At 42.4% G+C, this 24,024-nt stretch overlaps 1 protein-coding gene across 4 annotated transcripts in view; it reads right to left on the minus strand.

The window, feature by feature from the left end:
- The window catches only part of LOC101347469 (CTP synthase 1-like), a 36,636-nt gene extending 19,447 nt beyond the window's left edge, over positions 1 to 17,189 (minus strand). Inside the window, exons 1-4 of one of the 4 annotated variants that reach the window (XM_004368486.2) lie at positions 17,058 to 17,189; positions 13,117 to 13,295; positions 10,396 to 10,566; positions 532 to 632 (exon numbers count right to left, since the gene is read on the minus strand). In XM_004368486.2, the coding sequence (XP_004368543.1) occupies positions 532 to 632; positions 10,396 to 10,566; positions 13,117 to 13,282 (438 nt within the window). In that variant the 5' untranslated portion in view covers positions 13,283 to 13,295; positions 17,058 to 17,189. Of the gene's footprint in view, positions 1 to 531; positions 633 to 10,395; positions 10,842 to 13,116; positions 13,296 to 17,057 lie in introns of those variants that run through there. The other 3 variants (XM_023726615.1, XM_023726616.1, XM_023726617.1) reach the window with 3 other exon arrangements.
- Positions 17,190 to 24,024: the final 6,835 nt, after the last annotated feature.

The raw sequence follows: 24,024 nt of genomic DNA on the forward strand, positions 1-24,024 counted from the left end.
GAGAGAGGTACTAGGAATTTTACTTGTATGGGACTCACAAAGCAAAGCCTAAATTTTATCTCCTTAGTTAACCAGGATCATCGTTTGTATTAAAAAGTATCAATTATAGACAAACCGCTGGAACCTCTGAGTCTCCCATCTTTGAGGAACACTGCAATCCAACAGCCTGAATCAGTAAAACCAAACGATGCCCATTTGGAGATGACCACTCCTACTAAAGTCTGTGGGCTTCCTCTAGAGGGAGATGAAAATGTGTCACACCACCCTTATAGGTACAGTCAGTACTAAGTGAGTCTATAAATGCTGAAAAAGGAGAATCACTTGGACAAAGTACTGCTTTCTACTGTGGCCGGTCCACATGACTATGACCTTACCTGCCATATTGTAACATAATTCACTGACAGAGACAGGAGGCCTAAAAGCTTCAGTGGTAATTGTCTTACCGGTTATAGATGGCTGACTAAGGAGATGAATATGTATGCTTGTTCATATAGGCAGGAATCATGGAATTTAGAAAAGAAGCATATTAACCTCAATAACACACACTTGAGGTTCCAGGCCATCTTCATCTACAGGTATTAACGCCTGTCTCATTACCCACTCCTGGATTGCATCCGTGATGTGAGGGACAACTGGGAAAGAGAAAAGAAATGTGTCACCTACGCTTTTCCATCAGCACTGGGCTTATACCATGACAGTGGACCAGTAGTTTTCCAACACCATCTTTTTAAAAGCAGAATACTTTTCTCAAATGCACGCTTGTGCAAAACCCCAGGACATCAAACAGATATATGTGGAGCTGTGTAGTGGAAGTGAGACAGAGCCTCCACAGTGTTGCACTAAAAATCCTGTTTTCTTTGCTTGGTTTCCTCCCCCACAGTGTTGCGTTAAAAATCCTGTTTCCTTTGCTGGGCTTCCTCCCCGCCAGCTTCGCATCTGAATCCTGCCTTTGCTTGGAGGTTATATGTAAACCCCACTGCACCTACACAGTATGACTAAGAATGTTGCTGACGTAATTTATATGAACTCCCTACTTGTAAACCCCTTAAAAGTAACTTGTCTGCTCGCCCTTGGGGAGCAGTCTTGGCGGCAGCAGCTCCGACTGACTCCTTTTCCTTATACAAAGAAATAAAGGTGCTTTCCTGTTCTCCCACCTTGGTCTCTCATTTATTGGCCGATAGGAGTCATGCCGCACAAGAACCTGGGGTTTCCCCTCAGTAACATTTCTGACAAGCCAGCCAGGAGTCATCTGCTTGGTTCCTGAGGTGGATCGGACAAAAGACTGTCCCCGATGTATGGTGCCACTAGATTTCTGACCTTGGAAGAGCTCTGAAAGTCAATCCACCTGGGACCCAAAAGATGACTCTGTGGGAGACAAAAAATGCACCTGGCTGTTTGGTAAGTACCTAGGTAAGGCCTTAGAAGAGTCCCAGGAAGCAGAAGAAACTGACCATTGAGGGCATTAGGAATCTGAGGCTATTTGGTAAATAACAGGGTAATTCCTAGGTAAGGCCTTAGAAGAGTCCCAAGAAGTGGGAGGAATTGACCACTGAGGTACCTTTAAGTTGGTGCACTGGATTAGGTTGTGTGAGTAAGTGGGGAATATCCAGAGAATGGGGAAGGTTCAAGGCATCCCAGAATGCAGTCCGCTAAGATGCATCCTTAAAAACTGGGAACAGACACTCGGAAAGACATGGCTCTGGCAGCATGCCTGTCCTTTTCCTACTTTTGCCTCTTTAAATATATGCCAAATAAAATCTTTCTTTTTTGCTTTACTGACCTTCGTCGTGTTTTTACCCTACAAGAGTTAATGGTGTAGCTGTCGCAGGGATTCTAAAGCTATGAATCCACTCAACCTCAAGGAGATCTGGACTGCAGAGCAGAAGCCAGCAAAGAGAGGTCCTATCTTCTGGACCCACATGTTCGCATTCCATGTCCCTTGGACACCAATGGGGTGAGTGCCCTCGAAAAATGAGCCTTTGCTTATTTTTTTTGTTCTTTCTCATGTTTTCTTAAGTTTTGTTTGGCATATTTGTTTTGAAAACCAGTTGTCTGATGAAGGAGAATCTTTCTTAGCTATTTTGCTTGACCAGCTGGTTAAAAGTGATGCTTACTAACTCTTTTGGTAACTGCAGTTTAGTGTCCAGACTCCTGCACTTAAAACATTAAAGAGACAATTCTATTACCAAAGAGCTCTGGGTCACTATAAGCCACAAAATTCGGGCACAGGTCGACTGGTAAAAGCCATCAGGGCTGTCGCCGGTGCACATCACAAGCATTAAAGACTCCCATGACAGGATAAAGTGGTTGCAAGACAGGCTAGAGCACTAGAGAAAACCTGGGAAATAGTGCTCTGTTTTGCCATATTCTTATGGGGAGGTGATAGCTCCTGATCTGTTTTATGGAATTCTCAGGGAGAAGTGGTAGCTCCGAACCTGTTTTATGATAGAGTTTCTCAATAAAGAATCACAATGTTAAGTTAAAATCATCAGTAGCTACTCTTACTTTCCAATTAAAGAAACTAGTATATTTAAGATCTAAAATAAAAGACAAGGTCTCTAGCCAACAAAATGAATTAAGTTCAAAAAAGAAAAAGAAAACCAAAAGCTTGAACCTTAGACCTTAACATTTTTGATAAATGAGCATGGATATCCCCCTGCTAGTGAGACACTTGTCACCAGATGCTTCCAAGTCTGCTCGGCAAGGCTAGAAAGACAAGAAGCGGTGAGAGCGGAAGCAGCAGCTTTATTCAGTTGGCCAAGTAAAGGAGCCCACTGGGTCTTGTGTCACCAAAGTGGCTCCCTGAACAATGGCCCGAGGGGTTTATATGGGTAAAGTAAACTGCGTCTGCGGTCTTCAGGGACGCCCCGTGGTGGAGTCAGTCTGCTGACTGCTTTGGCCTATAAAGGCATTCCTGGGACGGTCCGATCTTCTGCGCCTGCTCAGTCTCAGACGGAGGCCACAAAGATGGCGTTTTGCCCATGTCCGGGGCATAGATGGGGGGGGTGTTTTTCAGCCTCTGAAGTCAATAGGTCATCCAAGGGACACGGTTGTCAGCATTGCAAATGTCAGGCGGGCCAAACCTGGTTCCAGATCAGTTTCAACTGGTCTTAAGACCCCAGTTTCTTGTTTTTAACTAAGGCAGAACCGGAAGCACACCTAAATAAGGAGATACCTTAAAGACAGGGGGTTAGTTCCTACATTACCTAATAAGGAGATAGCTTACATGGAAGGAGTTAGTTCTCATATCAAATAGGATGGCAGGCACCACCACTTGCTTATTCAAGATGGTGGGTGTGCTATCAGCCTCATACTGGTTTAGGGTTCCTATTTAAAAACACTATAAACTGAATATTCTAGAAGCAATTTAGAATTTCAGTGGCCACTTTGGGAAAATGAGCTTTCCATTAGTGTTGTCGTATCTTTTCCTTTTGGGGGAACTTTTGTTTGACACTCAGTTTTTGTCAAAAGGTCTAATATTCCTCCATTTGAGGCTCTGGCAAGTTAATAAGTTTTATCTAAGATCTGGTTTGTGTTTTTTTCCTGTGAATTGAGTCAAGAGAGTGAGGGTGGGGCAAATCCTTAGCCAAGAATTGATGGATTCATTTACAAACTTGCTGAAGTGCTGTGGTATTTACCAGGTAGACAGCCCTTCAAAATGCCTAGGTCAACTTAAACATATGTAAATGAACTGGGATGATCCAATCTTGTCTTCCTTGAGTCAAGAGAGTAAGGGTGAGACAGGATCAGGCCTCCCCAGCCTCCAGTCTCTGAAGTCATATAGCTCCAGGGAAGCTTTTGGGCCTTCCAACTAAGTGGAGACTTTTTTAAGACACAAGAAAATAAGAAAAAATTGCTGCTTTACTGCAGTTACTAAAAATTAGAGAGATCTTAATTATAAAAGAGCTATGAACAAGTTCACCCTATAGTAAGAGAGCTCTAAGAAGTAAAAAATAAAAATCACAATGAGACACACCTAAAATGGCCTAGAAAATGTTTCCACCCATAGCCAGAGACTTAAGGTTATATCCATCTCAATGAATTTGTCGATTGAACAGAAACTGTAATTTCCAAAACTGGCTGCTAAAATCTTTAAGGGCTAAAATTAGATTAACAAAAATAGTAAAATTTAAATAAAAACTAGGAATGTTTGAACAAACTTCATTTCAACAATTATGTTTTATGGTATACAAGCTTAAAATAATTTCCAGTACGTTTTAGGTAACTTACAGATATTAAATTGAGTAAACAGATATTCATCATAATTTAAGTTTATATACTTTTGCTTTTCATAGCACACACACACAAAAAAGGTATATATGTGTGTGTGTATATATGTACATTTGGGTCTGCTAATGAGTGTGTTCATTTTTGCCATTTTAAAAGGATGTACTACAAGAAATATAGAACAAAGACAACGTTTAAGAGGTTTACTAAAAAGAAATTTATTTAATACGGTCAAAAGTTTTATCTGTCTGACTAAAGTTTAATGGTTTAATTTATGAGATTTTTAGGAGCTTTAACATTAAATAATATATAAAACAAAGAACTGGTTCTCAGTTAAAATAACAAAAATTTTCTTTGATTTCTGAGTTAAACGGTTAATTTATTCTTTGTGTAATCTGCCTCGAAGACAAAGGTGCAGCCTCTCATTAAAATAAAATCGCTTAGTTGAAAACCAAGCCACATGGCTTGAGGAAAAAAAAATTTATATAAAGGAAACTTTCATGAATATGTTATAAATTACATGGAATGTGCAGTCAAAATCAAGAGAAATGCCTGATTCTCTTTGGGTCAAAATTTATATGTTAGTATTTCCTCTTATGTTTTTGCCTAATATTAGACAGCAAAAGCATAATATTATGCCATAATTTTATTATTATTTCTTTATTGCTAACTTGGCCACAACTTTATTTTTTGAATCTAGCATCAAAGCCAATGGTCTAACTGGGGCATTCACATCGTTAAACTATGAAATCTTTTTATTACTATTTGGGTATTTAGAGACTTGATAATCTTGGCATATCCTGACTATATGGTATTATGTCTCAGAATTGTTGTATAGTGTATTATATCTGAGGCTCTTTAAAATTAAGGTTAATCATTACATTTAAAAATATTTCTGTCTCAAGTTCTTTTTTAAACTGATTTTATTTGACTGAATTTTATAATTAAGAGTATTATTATGTTTATAAATTAATCATGGCCTATTAAGATTCGTCATCTGCAAATAAGTCTTTACTTTGCTTATTTGCTGAAAACGTCAGACCAAAATATTTCAGCAAAAAGATGGACTATATCAGACTCATGAAAAGAACTGTGACTATACTGAATCAAGATTTCCAAAACTCTTACATAGAAGCTGATGGCTTGACAGACTGTGGCTGATCCAGAATCACAAGGAACAGAAATTAACTACATAAGACTGACTAAAGGAATACTATGGGTTTTCTGTGGGATACTGCTGATGTTTTAAGGTCCTACTTTCTGGATATAAGAAACAATTTTCCTTTCTCCTAAAGTATTTAACTAATGGGTTTAGATATTTTAACTCCTGAATTAGAAGTTCTTATTGGTAAACTCAGCAAAGTTGTAAATATTATAGTCAGAGAAGTGTCTGAAATTCATTCAAGTTATGATTTTACAAAATAGAACAGCATTAAAATTCCTACTGTTGTTGTTGTTGGGTGCCATTTTAAAAGGATGTACTACAAGAAATATAGAACAAAGACAACGTTTAAGAGGTTTACTAAAAAGGAATTTATTTAATACGAAATTTTATCTAACTAAAGTTTAATGGTTTAATTTATGAGATTTTTAGGAGCTTTAACATTAAATAATATATAAAACAAAGAACTGGATTTCTCATTGTTAAAATAACAAAAATTTTCTTTGATTTCTTTTGATTTCCTACTCATAGCGACCCTATGTACAACAGAAAGAAACACTGCCCTGTCCTGCGCCATGCCCACAATCGTTGTTATGCTTTAGCCCATTGTTGCAGCTACTGTGTCAATACACCTCATTGAGAGTCTTCCTCTTTCTCGCTGATTCTGTATTTTACCAAGCATGGTGTCCTTCTCCAGGGATGGATCCCTCCTGACATGTCCGAAGTATGTAAGACGCAGTCTCACCATCCTTGCCTCTAAGAAACATTCTGGTCGTACTTCCTCCAAGACAGATTTGTTCACTCTTTTGGCAGTCCATGGTATATTCAATATTCTTCACCAACACCACAATTCAAAGGTGTCAACTCTTCTTTGGTCTTCCTTATTCATCGTCCAGCTTTCACATGCATATAATGCGATTGCAAATATCATGGCTTGGGTCAGGTGCACCTTAGTCCTTAAAGTGACATCTTTGCTTTTCAACACTTTAAAGAGGTCTTTTGCAGCAGATTTGCCCAATACAATGCGTCGTTTGATTTCTTGACTGCTGCTTCCATGGGTGTTGATTGTGGGTGGATCCAAGTAAAATGAAATCCTTGACAACTTCGATCTTTTCTTCATTTATCATGATGTTGCTTATTGGTCCAGTTGAGGATTTTTGTTATCTTTATGTTGAGGTATAATCTATACTGAAGGCGGTCTTTGATCTTCATCAGTAAGTGCTTCAAGTCCTCTTCACTTTCAGCAAGCAAGGTCGTGTCATCTGCATAACGCAGGCTGATAATGGGTCTTCCTCCAGTCCTGATGCCCCATTCTTCATATAGTCCAGCTTCTTGGATCATTTGCTCAGCATACAGACTGAATAGATATAGTGAAAGGATACAACCTTGACGCACACTTTTCCTGACTTTAAACCACGCAGTATCCCCTTGTTCTGTCTGAACAACTGCCTCTTGATGTGTGTGTAGGTTCCTCATGAGCACAATTAAGTGTTCCGGAATTCCCATTCTTCGCAATGTTATCCATAGTCTGTTATGATACACATAGTCAAATGCCTTTGCATAGTCAATAAAACACAGGTAAACATCTTTCTGGTATTGCCTACTTTCAGCCAGGATTCATCTGACACCAGCAATGATATCTGGCCTGAATTTCTGGCAGTTCCCTGTCAATATACTGCTGCAGCCACTTTTGAATGATCTTCAGCAAGCCCCCACAGTACGACAAACTGACAGACACGTGGGGGAAAATTCCTATTAGTTCTCTCAAAAAACAGTTTTGTGACACTTCTGCTTCTGAGAAAGTGATCCATGACTGTTAACAGGTAAACCAAGGAGGGACAGCTTGCCCTCAAGAAGAACACTTAGTATGTTTTAAACAGATTAACTGAAGACCTCCAACAGGAGAGGTCCATCCTGTATTATCTTGCTAATCATGTACTCTCTAATGAAAATTTGCTTGTCACATGTAAATTTTTCTATACCTCCTGTCTCCTCTAGACAAACTTTGTGTGCTCCTTATGGATACATGTTTTTGTGTGGTGGATCCAACTATACTAGTTTAAATGATCCAGCTGACAGTGAGTTTACGTGGGCAATCTCTTGTTTAGATTCCTGGTGAATGCACGGGCAATGCATTTTGAGAATTTTAAGACTACCTTTAGACATTCATAGTTAACGATGCTAGTAAATACTGAAAAGATAATGTTAAATTGTTACACATTATAAAACAAGAGTCAAAAAGAAACCCATTGGTCCAATACTCGGAGTGGGGTTGGTAGCTTTAATTCCTATTATGGTATAGTTAAATTGAAAAAAATCTTTAGGAAATTTATCGATCATTATGGGACAAACAACAGATGAAGTTGTTAATGAGATAAAAAAACACAACAGTAATCTCTGACCTCATTAGTCAAGGGGACATAAGATAACAAAATAGCCTTAGATTTTTTAGCCCAAGAAATTATAATCTGTACTGTAGCAAATACCTCTTGTTGTATTCAGAAAAGTAACACAAGAGAAATAGAAAATAATATACACAAAAGTAGACAACAAACTACTTGGGTACACACCATAACACCCTTATAAACACCAGATTTATTTGGTTAGTTACCATCAAGAATAAATATATGAGCTAAATCACTATTACAAGAAATAATAATAATATTCTTAATCTGCATCCAGATAGTATTAGGCATAATAAAATTTATCTTCTATTGTCTTACACACTTAAAAAAGCCTCAGACTAAAATGTTGATGTACACTAAGTCTGCTCACTTCGGCAATGTGATTGATAGGAACATTGCTCTTAAGATCCTGCAGAAGAACCAGATGGTATCTGGTGGAAAACAGCACCGTGAGTTTAAACAGCCTGTCATGGCTGCCATCTAGGAGCTCGACTAAGACCAGGTATTAATCATCAATGTGTTATCTCCAATCTCTGATCAAAAGAAAATAATGATTTAGGAGATAATACCGGAGCCATTATTCCGTGTCCCTGAACATAAAGAATGTGATCTAGCTGGAGCTGGAATCACAAAGACTCATAAAGACACGTCAACTGCGCCCTGAGGTATAAAGACAATAGCTAAGACAATCTTTAAAAAAAAAAAAAAAAAAAAACTTTTAGGGAAACATTCACATAAACAGCATAAAAGTCACTCTTCTTCTTTTAATATTTAGTAAATAGTTATAAACCAACAAGAGGTCAGTAGCCACAAGGAAAGGCCCAGGTCCAATATTTGTCCCTCCCCAAGAATATGCCAAACAATTCTGAGCCAGGCTATAGCTCAAAGTGGACACAGGTCCTGAAAGACCAGGGTCCAAAAACAAATGCAAGGAGTGAGACAGAGTCTCCACAGTGCTGCATTAAAAATCCTGTTTTCTTTGCTTGGCTTCCTCCCCCATAGTGTTGCGTTAAAAATCCTGTTTTCTCTCCCTGAGGGACCGAACTGCTGGGCTGAGGGCCGTGGGGATCATGGTCTTGAGGAACATCCAGCTCAACCGGCATACACAGTTTATAAAGAAAATGTTCTATGTTCTACTTTGTTGAGTAGCGACTGGGGTCTTAAAAGCCTGTGAGCAGCCATCTAAGATACTCCACTGGTTTCACCCCTTCGGGAGCAGGGGAGAATGAAAAAAACTAAAGACACAACAAAAAGATTAGTCCAAAGGACGAATGGATCACAACTACCACGGCCTTCGCCAGACTGAGTCCAGTACAACTAGATGGTGCCTGGCTACCACCAGTGACTGCTCTGATAGGGATCATAATAGAGGGTCCTGGACAGAGCTAGAGAAAATGTAGAATAAAATTCTAACTCACAAAAAAAGACCAGACTTACTAGCCTGACAGAAACTGGAGAAACCCCAAGAGTACGGTCCCCGGACACCCTTTTAGCTCAGTGGTGAAGTTGCTACCGAGGTTCACCGTTCTGCTGGGGATTGGACAGCTCCATAAAACAAAACGGAACTAATGAGGCACAGCAGTCCACGGACAAGGACTAGAAGGCAGGAGGGGACAGGAAAGCTGGTGATAGGGAACCCAAGGTTGAGAAAGGACAGTGTTGACATGTCGTGGGGTTGTTAACCAATGCAATAAAACAACGTGTACTAACTGTTTAATGAGAAACTAGTTTGTTCTGTAAACCTTCATCTAGAGTACAAAAAACAAAAAAACAAAAAAAGAAAAATCCTGTTTTCTCTGCTTAGCTTCCACCCCCACAGTGTTGCATCAAAAGTTCCTGTTTCCTTTCCTGCGCTTCCTCCCCCTCAGCTTTGCATTTGAATCCTGCCGTTGCTTGGAGGTTATATGTAAACCCCTACAGAGTATGATTAAGAATGTTGCTGATGTAACTGATATGAACTCCCTACTTGTAAATCCCTTGAAAGTAACTTGTCTGCTCGCCCTTGGGGAGCAGTCTCGGCAGCAGTACCTCTGACTGACTCCTTTTCCTCGTACAATGAAATAAAGGTGCTTTACTGTTCTCCCACCTCAGTCTCTCATTTATCAGACGATACAAGTCACACGGAGCAAGAACCCAGGGTTTCCAGCTGGTAACAAAAGCTCAGGAGGACCCAGAGATCACCTTCACAGACACCACCCCCTAGCCCATGTGGCACTGATGGATAGCCTGAAAACCACAGCACACAATGGATGTCCATTTCCTTACCACTGTCTACACACAGTAAGGCCAGATCCACAGCATACACACCACCTGGGTTAACACCTAATCTAGCTGTCTTCATCATCTCATACTCACTGTGTAAAAATAACAGCTTTCAGGGCTCAAGTCATGCCACCTGGCCTGGGCTAACGGCTTCGATGCCATTCACAGAGCACCATGGCCTCTCTAAGCGATTTTGAGTAAACTGCATACAGCTCTAAATTATCAACTGAAGGCATATTTCAGTAACACTACATTGACACTTCCATGCTGAAATTACATAAAAAGTAAATGTTTGTACTTAGATGAAACTAAACATCTCAAAGGTAAATCCAGCATTACCTTGGACGGTTTTCCCCAAGTAATCTCCTTTGCGTTCCTTGTTAATGACATGCTGGTATATCTTTCCAGTGGTCAGATTATTGTCCTTGGTGAGGCGGATGTCAAGGAACCGCTCATAGTTACCCAGGTCAAGGTCTACTTCCCCACCGTCATCCAGCACAAAAACTTCCCCTGCAGGAACAGTGAAAATGTTTAGGTAAGTGAAAAATACATGTACTATGGTACAACTGGAGTTCCAAAATGTAAACACTTGAACAGGACAAAGTCTGCATTAGCTTGATATAAGGCAAAGAAATGTACTTCCAGAAAACTAAATATGCACAAAAGAAGGAAAAATGACCAATCATTCTCCAGAAGGTAACATCACACCCCCAGCCTGTCAGCAAACTCACTCTTAATCAGAAAGAGTTAGGAAATAGCATCAAGTGGAGGACATCACCATCTAGCAGGCTGTGGATATATCAGACTTTATGGTGGGAAGCTACTGTATGGTATCTGCTACGTAGAGAAAAAAAGTTTTCAAAATATTCTAATTGAGAAAATTAAAGTTCAAAATGTAATAAAAGTATGATCTGATTCAAAATTTACATAAAATATATTAACATTATATATATTAATATATAATATATTAAGGTTGTGTTAATTACAAATCCACTTCTGGGCTACACTATAATCCTAAATAAAGCTGTGAAACTGAAGAAGTTTCCCTTTACTCCTTTGCTTAGCATTAATTCCTTGAAGCTTCGTTTTAGAAATTTGACACAGAATGGTTCATTCCTACCATCACAATGGTGACAAGCTTAAAAGTGGGAAAAGAAAAATGTCTCATTTTCCCCTTCAAAGAAACAGCCCATCTTTTGCTCAAGAATTCTGTATTTCTTGCTCCAGTCTGTTGATCTTTTCCTGACACCATGTTACATAAGGATTTTTGCTCTATTGACACTTACAGATTTTTACCTCAACATTAGACAATAATTTTATAAAATTTTAAGGCTTAGACATTTTAACAGTACATCTATTCCCAATTTTAAGCAATCCAACTTTTGAGTATTGTCTTAGTTATCTAGCACTGCTATAAGAGAAATACCACAAGAGAGTGGCTTTAACAAACAGAGATTTATTTTCTCACAGTTTAGAAAGCTAGGAGTCGGAATTAAGAGCACCAGCTCTAGGGGAAGGCTTTCTCTGCTGCCTCTGGGGGAAGGTCCTTGTCTCTTTTCAGCTTCTGTTCCTTGGTTCCTTGGCAATCTTCATGTGGTGTGGCATCTATCTTGCCCCATCTCTGCTTGCTTCTTTGTGCCTAATCTGCTTGTTTTATTTCTCAAAGGTGACTGGCGTAAGACACACACTACACTGATATGGCCTCACCAACACAGCAAAGAAAACCCTATTCCCAAATGTAATTACATCCACAAATACAGGGGTTAGGATTTACAACACACACTTTTGGGGGACACAATTCAGTCTATACAAGGTATCTGAGACAAGTTCATACATCACATTGTTGACAGGTACTCAGTAATAACAAAGTAGTAAAATGCTATTTTTTCTACCCTCCATTAATGGTTTTAACTGTTTCACATACCTCAAAGAGCCTGGCTTATATTATCCAAGCTCCTTTAGCAAAACAGAATCTCTAGTTGACAGATCATCCAAAGCCAGCATCTGTCTGTTGCTTGAATTCTCTACAAAGTGGCCATTTAGCGTCTGACTGAACATCTCTACCAACAGGAACTCATGACTTCTTAAAGTTGGTCACCCTACTCTTGAAGAGCACTTGCTAATAAAAAGCTCTTTCTTCTATTGGGCCAAAATCTGTTTCTCTCCAACTTCTATCCACCAATCCTATTTCTAATGATTGGGGTCACAAGGAATAAACATAATTCCTCTTCTCAAACTAGATGGTGCCTGGCTACCACCAACGATTGCCCTGATAGGCAACACAACAGAGAGTCCCTGATGGCACAGGAGAAAAGTGGGCCACAGAACTCAAATTCTTGTAAAAAGACCAGACTTAATGGTCTGACTGAGACTGGAGGAACCCCAGAAGACATGGCCCTGGACTGTTAACCCAGAACTAAAACCATTCCCGAAGCCAACTCTTCAGAAAAAGAATAGACTGGACTATAACACATAAAATGATACTCGTGAAGGTGTGCTGCTTAGCTCAAGTAGATACAAGAGACTAAATGGACGGCTTCTGTCCAGAAGCAAGATGAGAAAGCAGAAAGGGACAGGAGACGGTTGAATGGAAACGGGTAATCCGGGGTGGAAAGGAGGAATGTGTGGTCACATTATAGGGATAGCAACTAGGGTCACATAACAATGTATGTATAAATTGTAAATGTGTGTATAAATACCTAGTTAGTTTTGTATAAGAAACTAACTTGAGCTGTAAACTTTTACCTAAAGCACAATAAATTTTTAAAAAGTTGAAATAATTTCTCTTCTCAAGTATTTGAAGAAGGTTATCATGTCACCAGGTTTCTTTTTTCAAGGGAACTGAGAAACTTTCAGGCAGCCACCAAGAGACTGTTTCTCCTGCTTCCTCTGTCCAAGAGAGAAAACCACCATTCTGTACACTACAGACCTTTTGAAAAGGCAGAAAATGGATGTTATGTAATGCAAAATATACGCACAGTTTCTAAGGGCTACGTGTTCTTCCACATACCACACAATCATTACTTTAAAAAAAGGAAGAAAGAAATTCATTCAGCTTACCATGCTCATACGGAGAGAATGTTCCTGCATCAATGTTAATGTATGGGTCAATTTTAATTGAAGTTACATGTAAACCACATGACTTGAGTATTGTGCCCACACTGCTGGCAATGATTCCTTTTCCAATTCCTGATATAACACCGCCAGTAACTAGAATGTACTTCATTTTAATTTTTGACCTGGGAGAAGAAAAATTATAGATAAAATATATCTCAACCAATCAACTTAAAAATCAGAACCAGATGCTGTTGATTCCAACTCATGGTCACCCCATGTGTGTCAGAGCAGAACTGTGCTCCATAGGGTTTTCAATGGCTCATTTTTAGGAAGTAGATTATCATGATTTGTTTCCTACAGGCTTGTTATCTGATGTCCCTGTCCCCTAGTACATAACAGTCTCTCTTCATGGCATATCTGGGAGAGATTGGTGATAAGAAACAAGTTGCTATTAAATTACAGATGAAAACTGCCTGTAATTAAAAGAAATTTCTTTCTGAGGTGCCTCTGGGTGGACTTGAACTGCCAACTTTCTGGTTAGCAGCCACGCACTTAACTGAGGAGAAAGAAAAATGATAGGTAAAATATATCTCAACCAATCAATTTATCTGGGTTCAAATACCAGCTCTGCCACTAATTAGCTATAAGCCTTCTTGGAGCCTTGACTTCCTTGTCTGTCAAAATGACTACTGATGGTTGTCAGGTTTAAATGGGATCATAACAAATATTTGGATCTTGGAACACTGAATAGCTTTAGTCAAATGGAGTTTTAAAAAAAAAAAAACAAGTCCTACTCAAATAACATAGCTTTTGTTTAAAGCTTTGATAACTAACAACCTTGAGAGTCAACCAAAAAACAAAACAAAACACCTTTAAGCTGTTGATGGAACACTATGCCCCAAATGCTGGCTGGCATCGCTGCCAGACGCTGGTATACCTAGGTGCCTGGTTACTCTTCTTATGAGAAAACAAAATTTATTTCAATCTTGGATAAGCACTCCAATCCACTGAAAGAAATGTCTTTGCTAAACTACAATGTATCGCCAAGAAAATACAGCTCCTCTAGGTTATGGGTAAGAATAAAAGGATAAAGAGAATAAAACTTCAACGTTTAAGGGTTGCAGATAAACCTAAAAATTTCTTTTAATTACAGGCAGTTTTCATCTGTAATTTAATAGCAACTTGTTTCTTATCACCAATCTCTCCCAGATATGCCATGAAGAGAGACTGTTATGTACTAGGGGACAGGGACATCAGATAACAAGCCTGTAGGAAGCAAATCATGAGCAGAGGACTCAGAGGGTAGATTAGATTAAAGTCAAATAGCAGTACAGTCACAGTAGGGAATGGAAGGACAGACTGGATGAGAAATCAAAGGATGGATGGAAAGACAGCAGAGCCAAGAAGCAGGTGAAAACAACACAGACAAGAGGTCAGGAGATATCCACAGGCTTGTCAGGGAGGGTTTAGTGCTAGTCCCCAGCTTCAGAGGCCCAAAAACCTGATTTGGTCAGCAAACTCAGATGTGATCAAATTGAGAAACACAATCACCAAGCAGCAGAGAATGCGTGCTTTGGTGTGATCAGGATGTCTTCCCCCTCTGGAAACATTCCATGTGAAGGTATAATAAAAATAAGCTAAGAAAGGGACCAGAAACTGAGAAGTTCAGCTTGAAGCACCCCACCCCCCACCCCCGCCCCACTTCTCCCCAGGACAGGAATGAATGAAATTGGCAAGAAAATAAGAATGCTCAGAATGTCTTTCCTCTCATACGGCATGGAAGCCACCAACCACATCCTGCTCTTCCTATCCTGTTGCAGCACTCCCAAAAGCATCTTCCACGGCTTCTACAAAATGCATACAGGATTCCCAAAGGGGGTTTATGGATAAAGAAATCACAGAAATGCTGGTTGAACAAAATTAACTGGTTTCTTTACTGTTCATATGTACACTGTAATCTCTCAAGAAGGGTATACAGTATGTCATTTATTTTTGACCCGAAGTCCCTACCTATTATTTGGGGGAAATACTACCTGACCATCACCTTACAATTGAAAGGTTCCTATTGACACATGACTATCAGACTTGGCTACATTATAGATATGAGCTAACCAGATATAACCCTTGTTGAGGCTATACCCTGGGTTCACTGATTTAAATTTTGGGTGTTCCTAGAAATTCTTCAGCCACCCTTTTTATTGAGTGGGTTATTTCTACAGAAGACTAATCTCATCCAATTGCATTTGATGTGCCCGAATTTTACTCTTTTGGGAAGATTCCTGCAGTCCCCCACAGTGCCTGGCAATAAATATTCCCATGTACACAAGGACCAGGTGGGAGGCAGGGAGGATTCATTCCCTCACATTAAGGGCTACCTACTTTGTTTGAGCTACTGTGTTAGACCCTGTGGGAACCACAAAAATTAGGGCTACCTACTTTGTTTGAGCCACCGTGTTAGACCCCGTGGGAACCACAAAAATTAATCAGATTCGGGACCCTATCTCAAGTTGCCACCATACAGTTACACGCATGAAACATTTACAAATAAATGAGTAATCCCGTGGTGGTGAAAAACAGATGGACAAAATGCCAAGGTTATAAAAGGGGAAAAAGAGACAGCAGCTTTCAGTGCCAAGACCAAGGTAAGTACGGCCCATCAGAGCAGGGTGAGGGAAGTAAGTCCAGCTTGGAGACTGCTCCTGCTTTGTAGACCTGGGATTGGCAATGGCCCTTGAAGGACTAAGTAGCTTAAAAAGTGTGGGAAATGGTACAGCGAGAGCAGCGTGTATAGGCAAGTGAGGGACATCTACTGAGAACAGGGGTGCGGCCAATTTTGCTGGAGAAGAGGATGGTGAGGGGATTGTGGAAAATAAGTTGGAAAGGTAACAAGCAAGGGGCCAAATGATGTGGGAACTTGAATGCCCAACTCTGAACTCTATTCTGAAGGGGATGGGGAGACACCAAAAGGCTTTCATGCACACAAGTAAAACAAACCAAGATGTAGCAGAGGAATTCAGCAAAGATGGGGCATGGGGGAGGCGAAAAACCTCAATCTAGAAACTAAGCTTTTTTTTAAGTGTTGTGAGATCCAGTTCCAGCTCCACCATTTCTGCACGAGACGTCAGTCAACTCAGTTAAGCTACCAAAAAGTCTGAGTTCTCACATCTGTAAAACGGGTGTGATAATCTCCGCACCGCCTGTGTCAAAGGACTGCTCAAGATTCAAAATTATGATTGTGAACGTAAGTGCGCCACGCAAACGTAGTGAACTTCTTTAAAACGACAGCATCCTAACTGCCCACAACCAGAGGGAGAGGAACTCTGGGGCCTAAGGGGACGGCGGTGGGCGGGCCGAACTCAAAGGCATCTTTCACCCCGGGAGTTGGGATGCGCCACGTCCCCATGCACACGGAAGGGCTGGGGAGTCCGCTGCTAGGCCCCAGACCATCCTCCACCACAGAGGGCATGTCTGGGACCTTGACCTCCCCCATCCCAGGAGGGCTAGGCCAGTGCTTTGAGGCCAGGTCAGGGCAGCCCGAATTGAGGGGGCCGCCGGGGCTTTCTCAGAGGAGGGCCGCTGAGAAAAGGTGGCTCCCGCGTCTCTGCGGCCCTCTCCGTCCACAAGCCAGAACTGGCTCAGCCGAGCCAGGGTGGGTGGAAAGGAGTGCTGACTGGCCCTGAAACCCGGGCCCCGCGGCGTCTCCGGCCGCCCACGCCCCTTAGGCCTCGGTCCCAGCAGCGCGAAACCACGCGGTCCCGCGGTGTAGCCTGCACCTAGTGGGCCCAAACAGCGCCCGTTAGGCACGCAGCCTATTGGGCAGAAGGCCGGGCCACCTCACCCCTGATTAGTGGGAAGCAATGTCTGTCAAACGGCGGTGTGGCTGTCCCGCGCCGGGCTCGGCTTGCGCCGCTGATTCCCGCATCGGATCCCTGGAGTCTGCCTACCTGACACCAGCTTCAAATCAGCCAAAGAAGTAAGTCGGCAATGCGCTCAGTGAGCCGCACGCAGCCAGTAAACAAGTCCGGTCGCATGCGCCCGGCAGTCTTTCACCGAGGCTGGCTCTAGGCGGTGCGCACGCAGATGGCGGGGGGCGGGACGGGGCGCGCGGGACCGCAGGACCGCCTCCGGGGCGGGGGCGGGACGGGGCGCGCGGGACCGCAGGACCGCCTCCGGGGCGGGGGCGGGACGGGGCGCGCGGGACCGCAGGACCGCCTCCGGGGCGGGGGCGGGGCCGGGAGTGTGCCGGGCCGCAGGTCCACGAGTGTGCAGGCGCAGGGCTAATGTCGCTTTCTAACTGGGCCTGGGGCGGCCTGCTCCGGGGCGTGCTCCAGGCTGCAGTCCTAGCTGTGGAGTCTTATGGCCGTCCATATTGAGCAGGCTGTGGCGTTTCTGTCGCAGCTATTGTCACAGCTGGTAGTCCAAACTTTTCTGTTGAGGGGGAGGAGGCTGTTTTGGAACTCATACACCTAGCAAATCCGGAGCCTGGCCCCAAACACCTTCCCCGACAGCCTGCTGAAGTTCTCGCCAGCCGCTTCCCACGCGTTGCCAGCCAGATGCATCTGATCGTGCATTTAAACGTCCGACCTGTGAGCACGACATTCACAGATGGTGGTCTCTCCCACCGGGCCTCTGGACCTAGGATCGCCGGCAGTGTCACCCCGGCCTCTAAAAGGAGAGTCCAAAAAAGAGGGCTCCTGGGCGCTGACCCCCTCTTCTGAGTCCCTTTTCCCCACATCTGCCCTGACACCGACTGCTTTAGATGAACAAAGCGTCCAGACACGTACGGGTCATCCAGCTAACATTCACTGAACACCCACTATGTGCCACGCACTCTGCTGGGCACCAAGGGACACAGTAGTGAACAAGACCAACACGGACCCTGTCCCCAGAGGTCTAAAGATGTAGTTAAGACAGGGCTAGAACTATAGAGCCATTTTTCTTAGCCTCAAGACAGCCCTTCACCCAGCCCGTTTCCTAAAGTTCTTTCTTTTCCTCCTCAGAATTTCTTTAAAGAAAAACAGCCACCGGTTTGCCAGAGTGGACTGAAACAGGCCCTGCTCTCCATCCTAACATTCCAGATGACCTTTAGCTCATTAACTGCTTCAGGCATGATAAATTCTCCGCTCCTGGGTGGAGAGCTGACTTGGCTAATAAACAAAAATAACTAAATTCCTCCTGCGGTGGGAATAGAACCTGGGTCTTAAAAAATGCTTACTCATTCTAAAAACGCTCTGCGTCTGAGTGTGCGCCATTTTGTATTTGAAACTGATTCTGCCTGTGTAAACCAGCCTCAACAGGCTGCTTGAGAGGCAGTCCTGGATGGCAGGCAGTCCCTTATCTCTCTTTACCTGGCCAACTAATAAAGTTGCTTTTCGTTCTCCCCAACTCAGCCTCTGTCTTTTTGGCCCTGATGGAGTTAAGGCCAAGCAGAACCCGGAGTTCCCGGCAACATAGTGAGGCAAACTGATGAGCAAATTACACTGTTTATTACGATTTTCATAAGTGCTTAGTGATGAAGTGCCCCGTGCCAGGGGAGCCCCCATCCGGGACTGACCAAGTCTGGAGGGGACTGAAGATTCAGACAGGAAAGACTTTTCACTGAAATCGTGACTTTAAAGCTGAGACCTGAAGTTTAATGGCAAAGAAAGGGGAGGGAGAGGTGTGAGTAAGAATGAGTTAGGCCGAAGAAAAAGCGCTTGTAAAGACTGATGTGAAGGAGAGCCTAACCCAGCGGAAGTGAACGGCCAGTGCCAGTGTAGCTGGTTGAACAGAGACAGTGTGAGATCAGGCTGGAGAGGCCAAGGAGTACACCATGGAGAGCATTGTAAGACCAAGTTACGGATTTTCTTCTAAGGACAGTGAAAACCCATAGAAACTTTTTTGAGGAGTGATTTAGGAAATAATATTGGAGTTATTATTCCCTGTCCTTGAGCATAGAGAATTTGACCCAGCTGGAGCTGGGCTCACAAGGACTCACAAGGACACATCAACTGGGCCCTGAGGTATAAAAGCAATAGCTAAAATAATCTTGGAAAATATCTTTTAGGGAAACTTTCACATAAAGCCAATCAAACTGAACACAAAAGACTTTCTACTCTTTTTCTATTAGCATTTAGTGAATAGAAGTCTGTTGGACTAATGAAGACTCTCCTGACTGTCGTTGCTGAAACCTGTGCCAGTGATTGTTAAGAAAGACGATTCAAAATGTAGGATCACGATTTCTAGCCAGTCTGTGAAAAGGTGAAGCTTTCAATGGTTTTGCCCACTTGTAATATTAATATATACTGATGGCTCTGTAGTGGTTCCTTGGACTCAGGCAGACATGGCTGTGGCAGCATGCTTGTGCGTTTTCCCACTCTTGCCTATTCTGTAATATTCTCTGTACTCGGGCAGACATGGCTCTGGCTGCGTGCTTGTCCATTTTCCCACTTTTGTCGGTTCTGTGTTACTTTTGGACTCGGGCAGACATGGCTCTGGCAGCATGGTTGTCCGTTTGCTACTTTTGCCCCCTTGAATATATGCCAAATAAAACTTTCTTTTTGCTTTACTAAACTTTGTGATGTTTCTACCCTACAACAGGAGGAGGTTTTGTTTTCTTTTGAATAGTGAATGCATGCTCATGGTTAAATTTTTTTTCCCAAACATTGCACCAGGGTATATGTGAAACATAAGTCTCCCACCTCTGTACTCCAATGTTCTTATTTACTTCCCCAGAAGCAATATGTCACAAGTTCTTATATATTCTTATTGAAGGATTAAAAGCAAGGGTGTTACATAATCAGATTGTATTTTAGCGCAATCACTCAAACAAAGGGATTCCAAGAGACCAGTTAGGAGACTTCTGCAGTGACCCCAAAGAGAAGCTTCTAGCTGCTTCCAACTCTGTAAGACAGAGATCCCCAGGCTATGGAAAATTCTACTACCTCAAGCACCTCTGTATCAGAATCTTGCTTTCTTTGGTTAGCTGGCCTAGCAGCTTCTGCATTAGAATCCCATTTCCTTGCTTGGCTTCCTCCCCCACAGCTTTGCATTAGAATCCTGCTTTCTTTGCTTAGCAAGTCCCGAAATTTTACATTAAAGTCCTGGTGTGCATGAAGTTATATGTAAACTCCATTACACCTGCTAGTATGATTAAGAATATTGCTGAAGTAACTTCCATGAACTCCCTACTTGCAAACCACTTAGAAGTAACCTTTCCTGTCACCCTCGGGGAGCAGTCTTGGCAGCAGCAGCTCCAGCTGACTCCTTTCCTTGTGCAACAAAATAAAGGTGCCTTTTCTGCTCTCCCACCTCAATCTCTCATTTACTGGCCGGTACGAGTCACGCCGAGCAGAACCTGGGGTTTCCACCTGGTAACATCTGGATCACCACTGCTCCTACCCTGCCAAATTACTCAAGCTGCACTCAGCTCCAAGTCTAAGAAATGTTCAGAATGGGTTTGAATGTGCTGTATGGCCACATATTTTATGGGACATAATAGACAGAACGTATTTGCTGGAGTAATGAAGATGCTGTAGGAGATACTAAAAGGAACCATTCACTTGGCCACTTTTCTGGATGACCACTTTACACTTTCCTTTTCTTCCTCAAACCTCTACCATCTCTTCTTTTATATACTCTCTCTCAGCTGATGGCCTTGTTTCCCATTTATTTCACTGAGAAAATTGAAGCCATGAGAAGAGAACCTTCCACAAACTCCCACCACTATATCCATCAACCTACTTTTATCCCAGCACATAAGCTCCGCCTTCTGCCCTGTTACTATGGACAAACTGTCCAAACTCCTGGAGGGCAGCCTCCCCTTGTTGCATCAAGTGCCCTATCCTCTCACCAACTCAAAAACATCACCCTCGCGGTTCTCCTCCCTCCTGCATCATCATTTTTTCCCTCTCTGCTGGATTATTTCCACTAGCATGATGCAAACATGCTGTAATTTCTTCCGTCTTAAAACAAAACAAAATCCCTCTCTTGACTCCACATCCTTCCCTGGCCACCCTTCCATTTCTCTGTGTTCCTTTTCAGCACAACGCCTAGAAAGAGTTGTTTGTACTTGTCGCCGATTCCTTTCCTCCCGCACTGTTCACTCACTCTGGTCATGCTTTTGCTTATGCATTTGCACAGAACCTGCTCTTGTCAGAAATTATCTCCATGTTCTCAGACCTCTTCTGAGTACATCAGCCTAGATTCTAATCTCTAATGCTTGTTCACAATATTCACAAGCCCCAGATAATGATAACAGTGTGGCAGTATGTACATGGTATGTGTACACTTGTGTGTGTGTGTGTGTGTGTGTGTGTGTGTGTTTGCAGAGTTGGGCTGCCCTCTCCCCCACCTTGGACTTACAGACTCCCTGTGTGCTTCTTGGTATAGTCATATGACCCCTAGAGCTGCCCCTAAACTGACCATAACAATGTTTGTCACAGTTGGTCACTCCCTCCTTGAAACGTGTTCTTTCCTAACTTCTGAGAAAGCACTGTCTCTCAGTTTCTCTCCTATTTCACAAGCCTGTCTTCTTGGCCTCCTTTCCCAGGTCCTCTTCCTGACCTGTAAGCACAGGTACATCCCAGGGCTCAGTCCTAAGATCTCTGCTCTATCTACAGTCACTCTCTAGATGAGAACGGTGACTTTTAAAATACTATTGACATTCTGACAACTTCCAAATTCGTATTTGTAGCCTGGACCTCTCCCCTGAACTCCAAGTATGTGGTCCTTCTAGGCACAGGGCCCTGAAGTCAGCCTTGTACAAGGGTACAAAAGGCCAGCCCCCTTGTCTTTAGGTGGGGCAGCTCCATGGTGCCATTCATGTTCTAGAGCTCCCCAAGGGATCTGGCTGAGGCTACATTCAGCAAAACTGGGCATCAGCAAACTTTAAAGGGCTGTCATGGATTGAATTGTGTCCCCCCAAAATATCTGTCAACTTGGCTAGGTCATGATTCCCAGTATTATATGATTGTCTACCATTTTGTAATCTGATGTGATTTCCCTGTGTGTTGTATATTCTGTCACTATGATGTAATGAGATGAATTAGCTGCGGTTATATTGATGAGATGTATAAAATTAGATAGTGTCTGTCATGGATTCACAGAAAAAATGTGTCTGTCAGTTTGGCTGGGCCATGATTTCCAGTATTGTGTAATTTTCCTATGTGTTGTATGTAAATCCTGCCTCTATGATGTTAATGAGGGAGGATGGGCGGCAGTTGTGTTAGTGAGGCAGGACTCAGTTTACAAGATTGGAGTGTGTCCTGGGCAATCACTTGAGATATAAAAGACAGAAGTAAGCAGTGAGACAGGGGGACCTCATACCATCAAGAAGGTAGTGCCGGGAGCAGAGCATGTCCTTTTGACCTGGGGTCCCTGCTCTGAGAAGCTCCTAGTCCAGGGGAACATTGATGAGAAAGCCAACAGAGAGAGAAAGCCTTCCCCTGGAGCTGACACCCTGAATTTGGACTTTTAACCTACTTTACTGTAAGCAAATAAACTTCTCTGTGTTAAAGCCATCCACTTGTGGTATTTCTGTTATAGCAGCACTAGATGACTAAGACAAGGGCCAATAGTAAATATTTTAGGCTTTGCGGGCCATACAATCTCTGTCGCAGCTACTCAACTGTGTAGCAGTTGCACAAAAATAGCCATAACAATACGTAAATGGAATAAATGTGGCTGTGTTCCAATAAAATGTTATTTACAGAAATAGGCGGTGGGCCAGATTTGGCCTGAAGGCTGAAGTTTGCTGACCCCTGAGCTAAACACATATCTAATTTCTTTCCTGCTGTTACACTCCCTGACAAGTCTCACCTGAGAGCACTTCCTTATTCACTTGTTGAAGAATCCCATCTCAGACTTCGTTCCTCGGGAACCCAGCCTAAGACAGCACCCCTCCTACATGCCTGTAGAGGGCCTGATGCTTACCCTAAGGTGTTTATTACCGTGTGTTGAAATTGCCTGTTTACTCGTCTGTCTCCTCCACACCAGATTGTAATCTCTATGAGTTACTTAACCTTTCTGTGCCTCAGTTTCCTTATCACGTACACTGTCTACCCGCCTCTTAATAACCAAGGTCTAGCATATTTAATTCTCACTGCTACCCTATAATGTAAATGCCATCATTGTCACTGTATTACCCAAGACAAAGCAAAAAATGAACACATATCCATGACCTCTTGAGAACACACAGGAAGGTTCTCTTCGAATCCTCTTTCTGTTTTGCCCCCCTCGTTCTATCCATCACCAACTCTTGCTAAATGTTTCCACGTCAAGGCTTCTCTGAGTAGCATTTTTCCTGTTCACAGCAATATGTTGTCACTCTAGTCTGGCATTTTAGTAGATTATCTGGGTGGTAAGGGGGACAGGAGGGAGACTACAATTACTGACTTAAATTTGTTGACTGGGACTAATTATTCTAAAATTAAATTTTATTTAGTTTTTCATCTATAAATGGCACAAAATTCAAAAGGCAAAAAGGAATGCACAGTAAAAGCGTCCCTCCCACACCTACTCCCCTGGTCACCTAGCTTCCCTCCCAGAGACAACCATGCTTATCCTTCTTATTTATCTTCAAAAGATATTCTATGCATCTGTATATAGCCTTCTTTGTTGGTTCTATATTGTCTTCATTCAAGTGGGTCATGTGGAATTTTCTTCACTTGAGCTAGCTTTCGTTAATGATATTATTTAGTGAATTAATTGGCTATACCCGCATTTGGTTCTAGAAAGGGTGTAAGGCCATTTATGTGTGTGTGTGTGTCAAATATGAGAGAATGAAGAGGCAAAGAAAAAATAAGGGTAAGAATTTTTTCTCTTCAACATCACTCCGTCTCCTTCAGGATAAAGTCAAAGCCACACTAGGATTTATGAGGCATGCACAAACTGGCCTCAGTTTACCTCTCCAGTCACATCACCCCCCTGTGC

The sequence above is a fragment of the Trichechus manatus genome, unplaced genomic scaffold, assembly GCF_000243295.1.
Source record: "Trichechus manatus latirostris isolate Lorelei unplaced genomic scaffold, TriManLat1.0 scaffold00001, whole genome shotgun sequence".
Taxonomy (NCBI): Eukaryota; Metazoa; Chordata; class Mammalia; order Sirenia; family Trichechidae; genus Trichechus; species Trichechus manatus.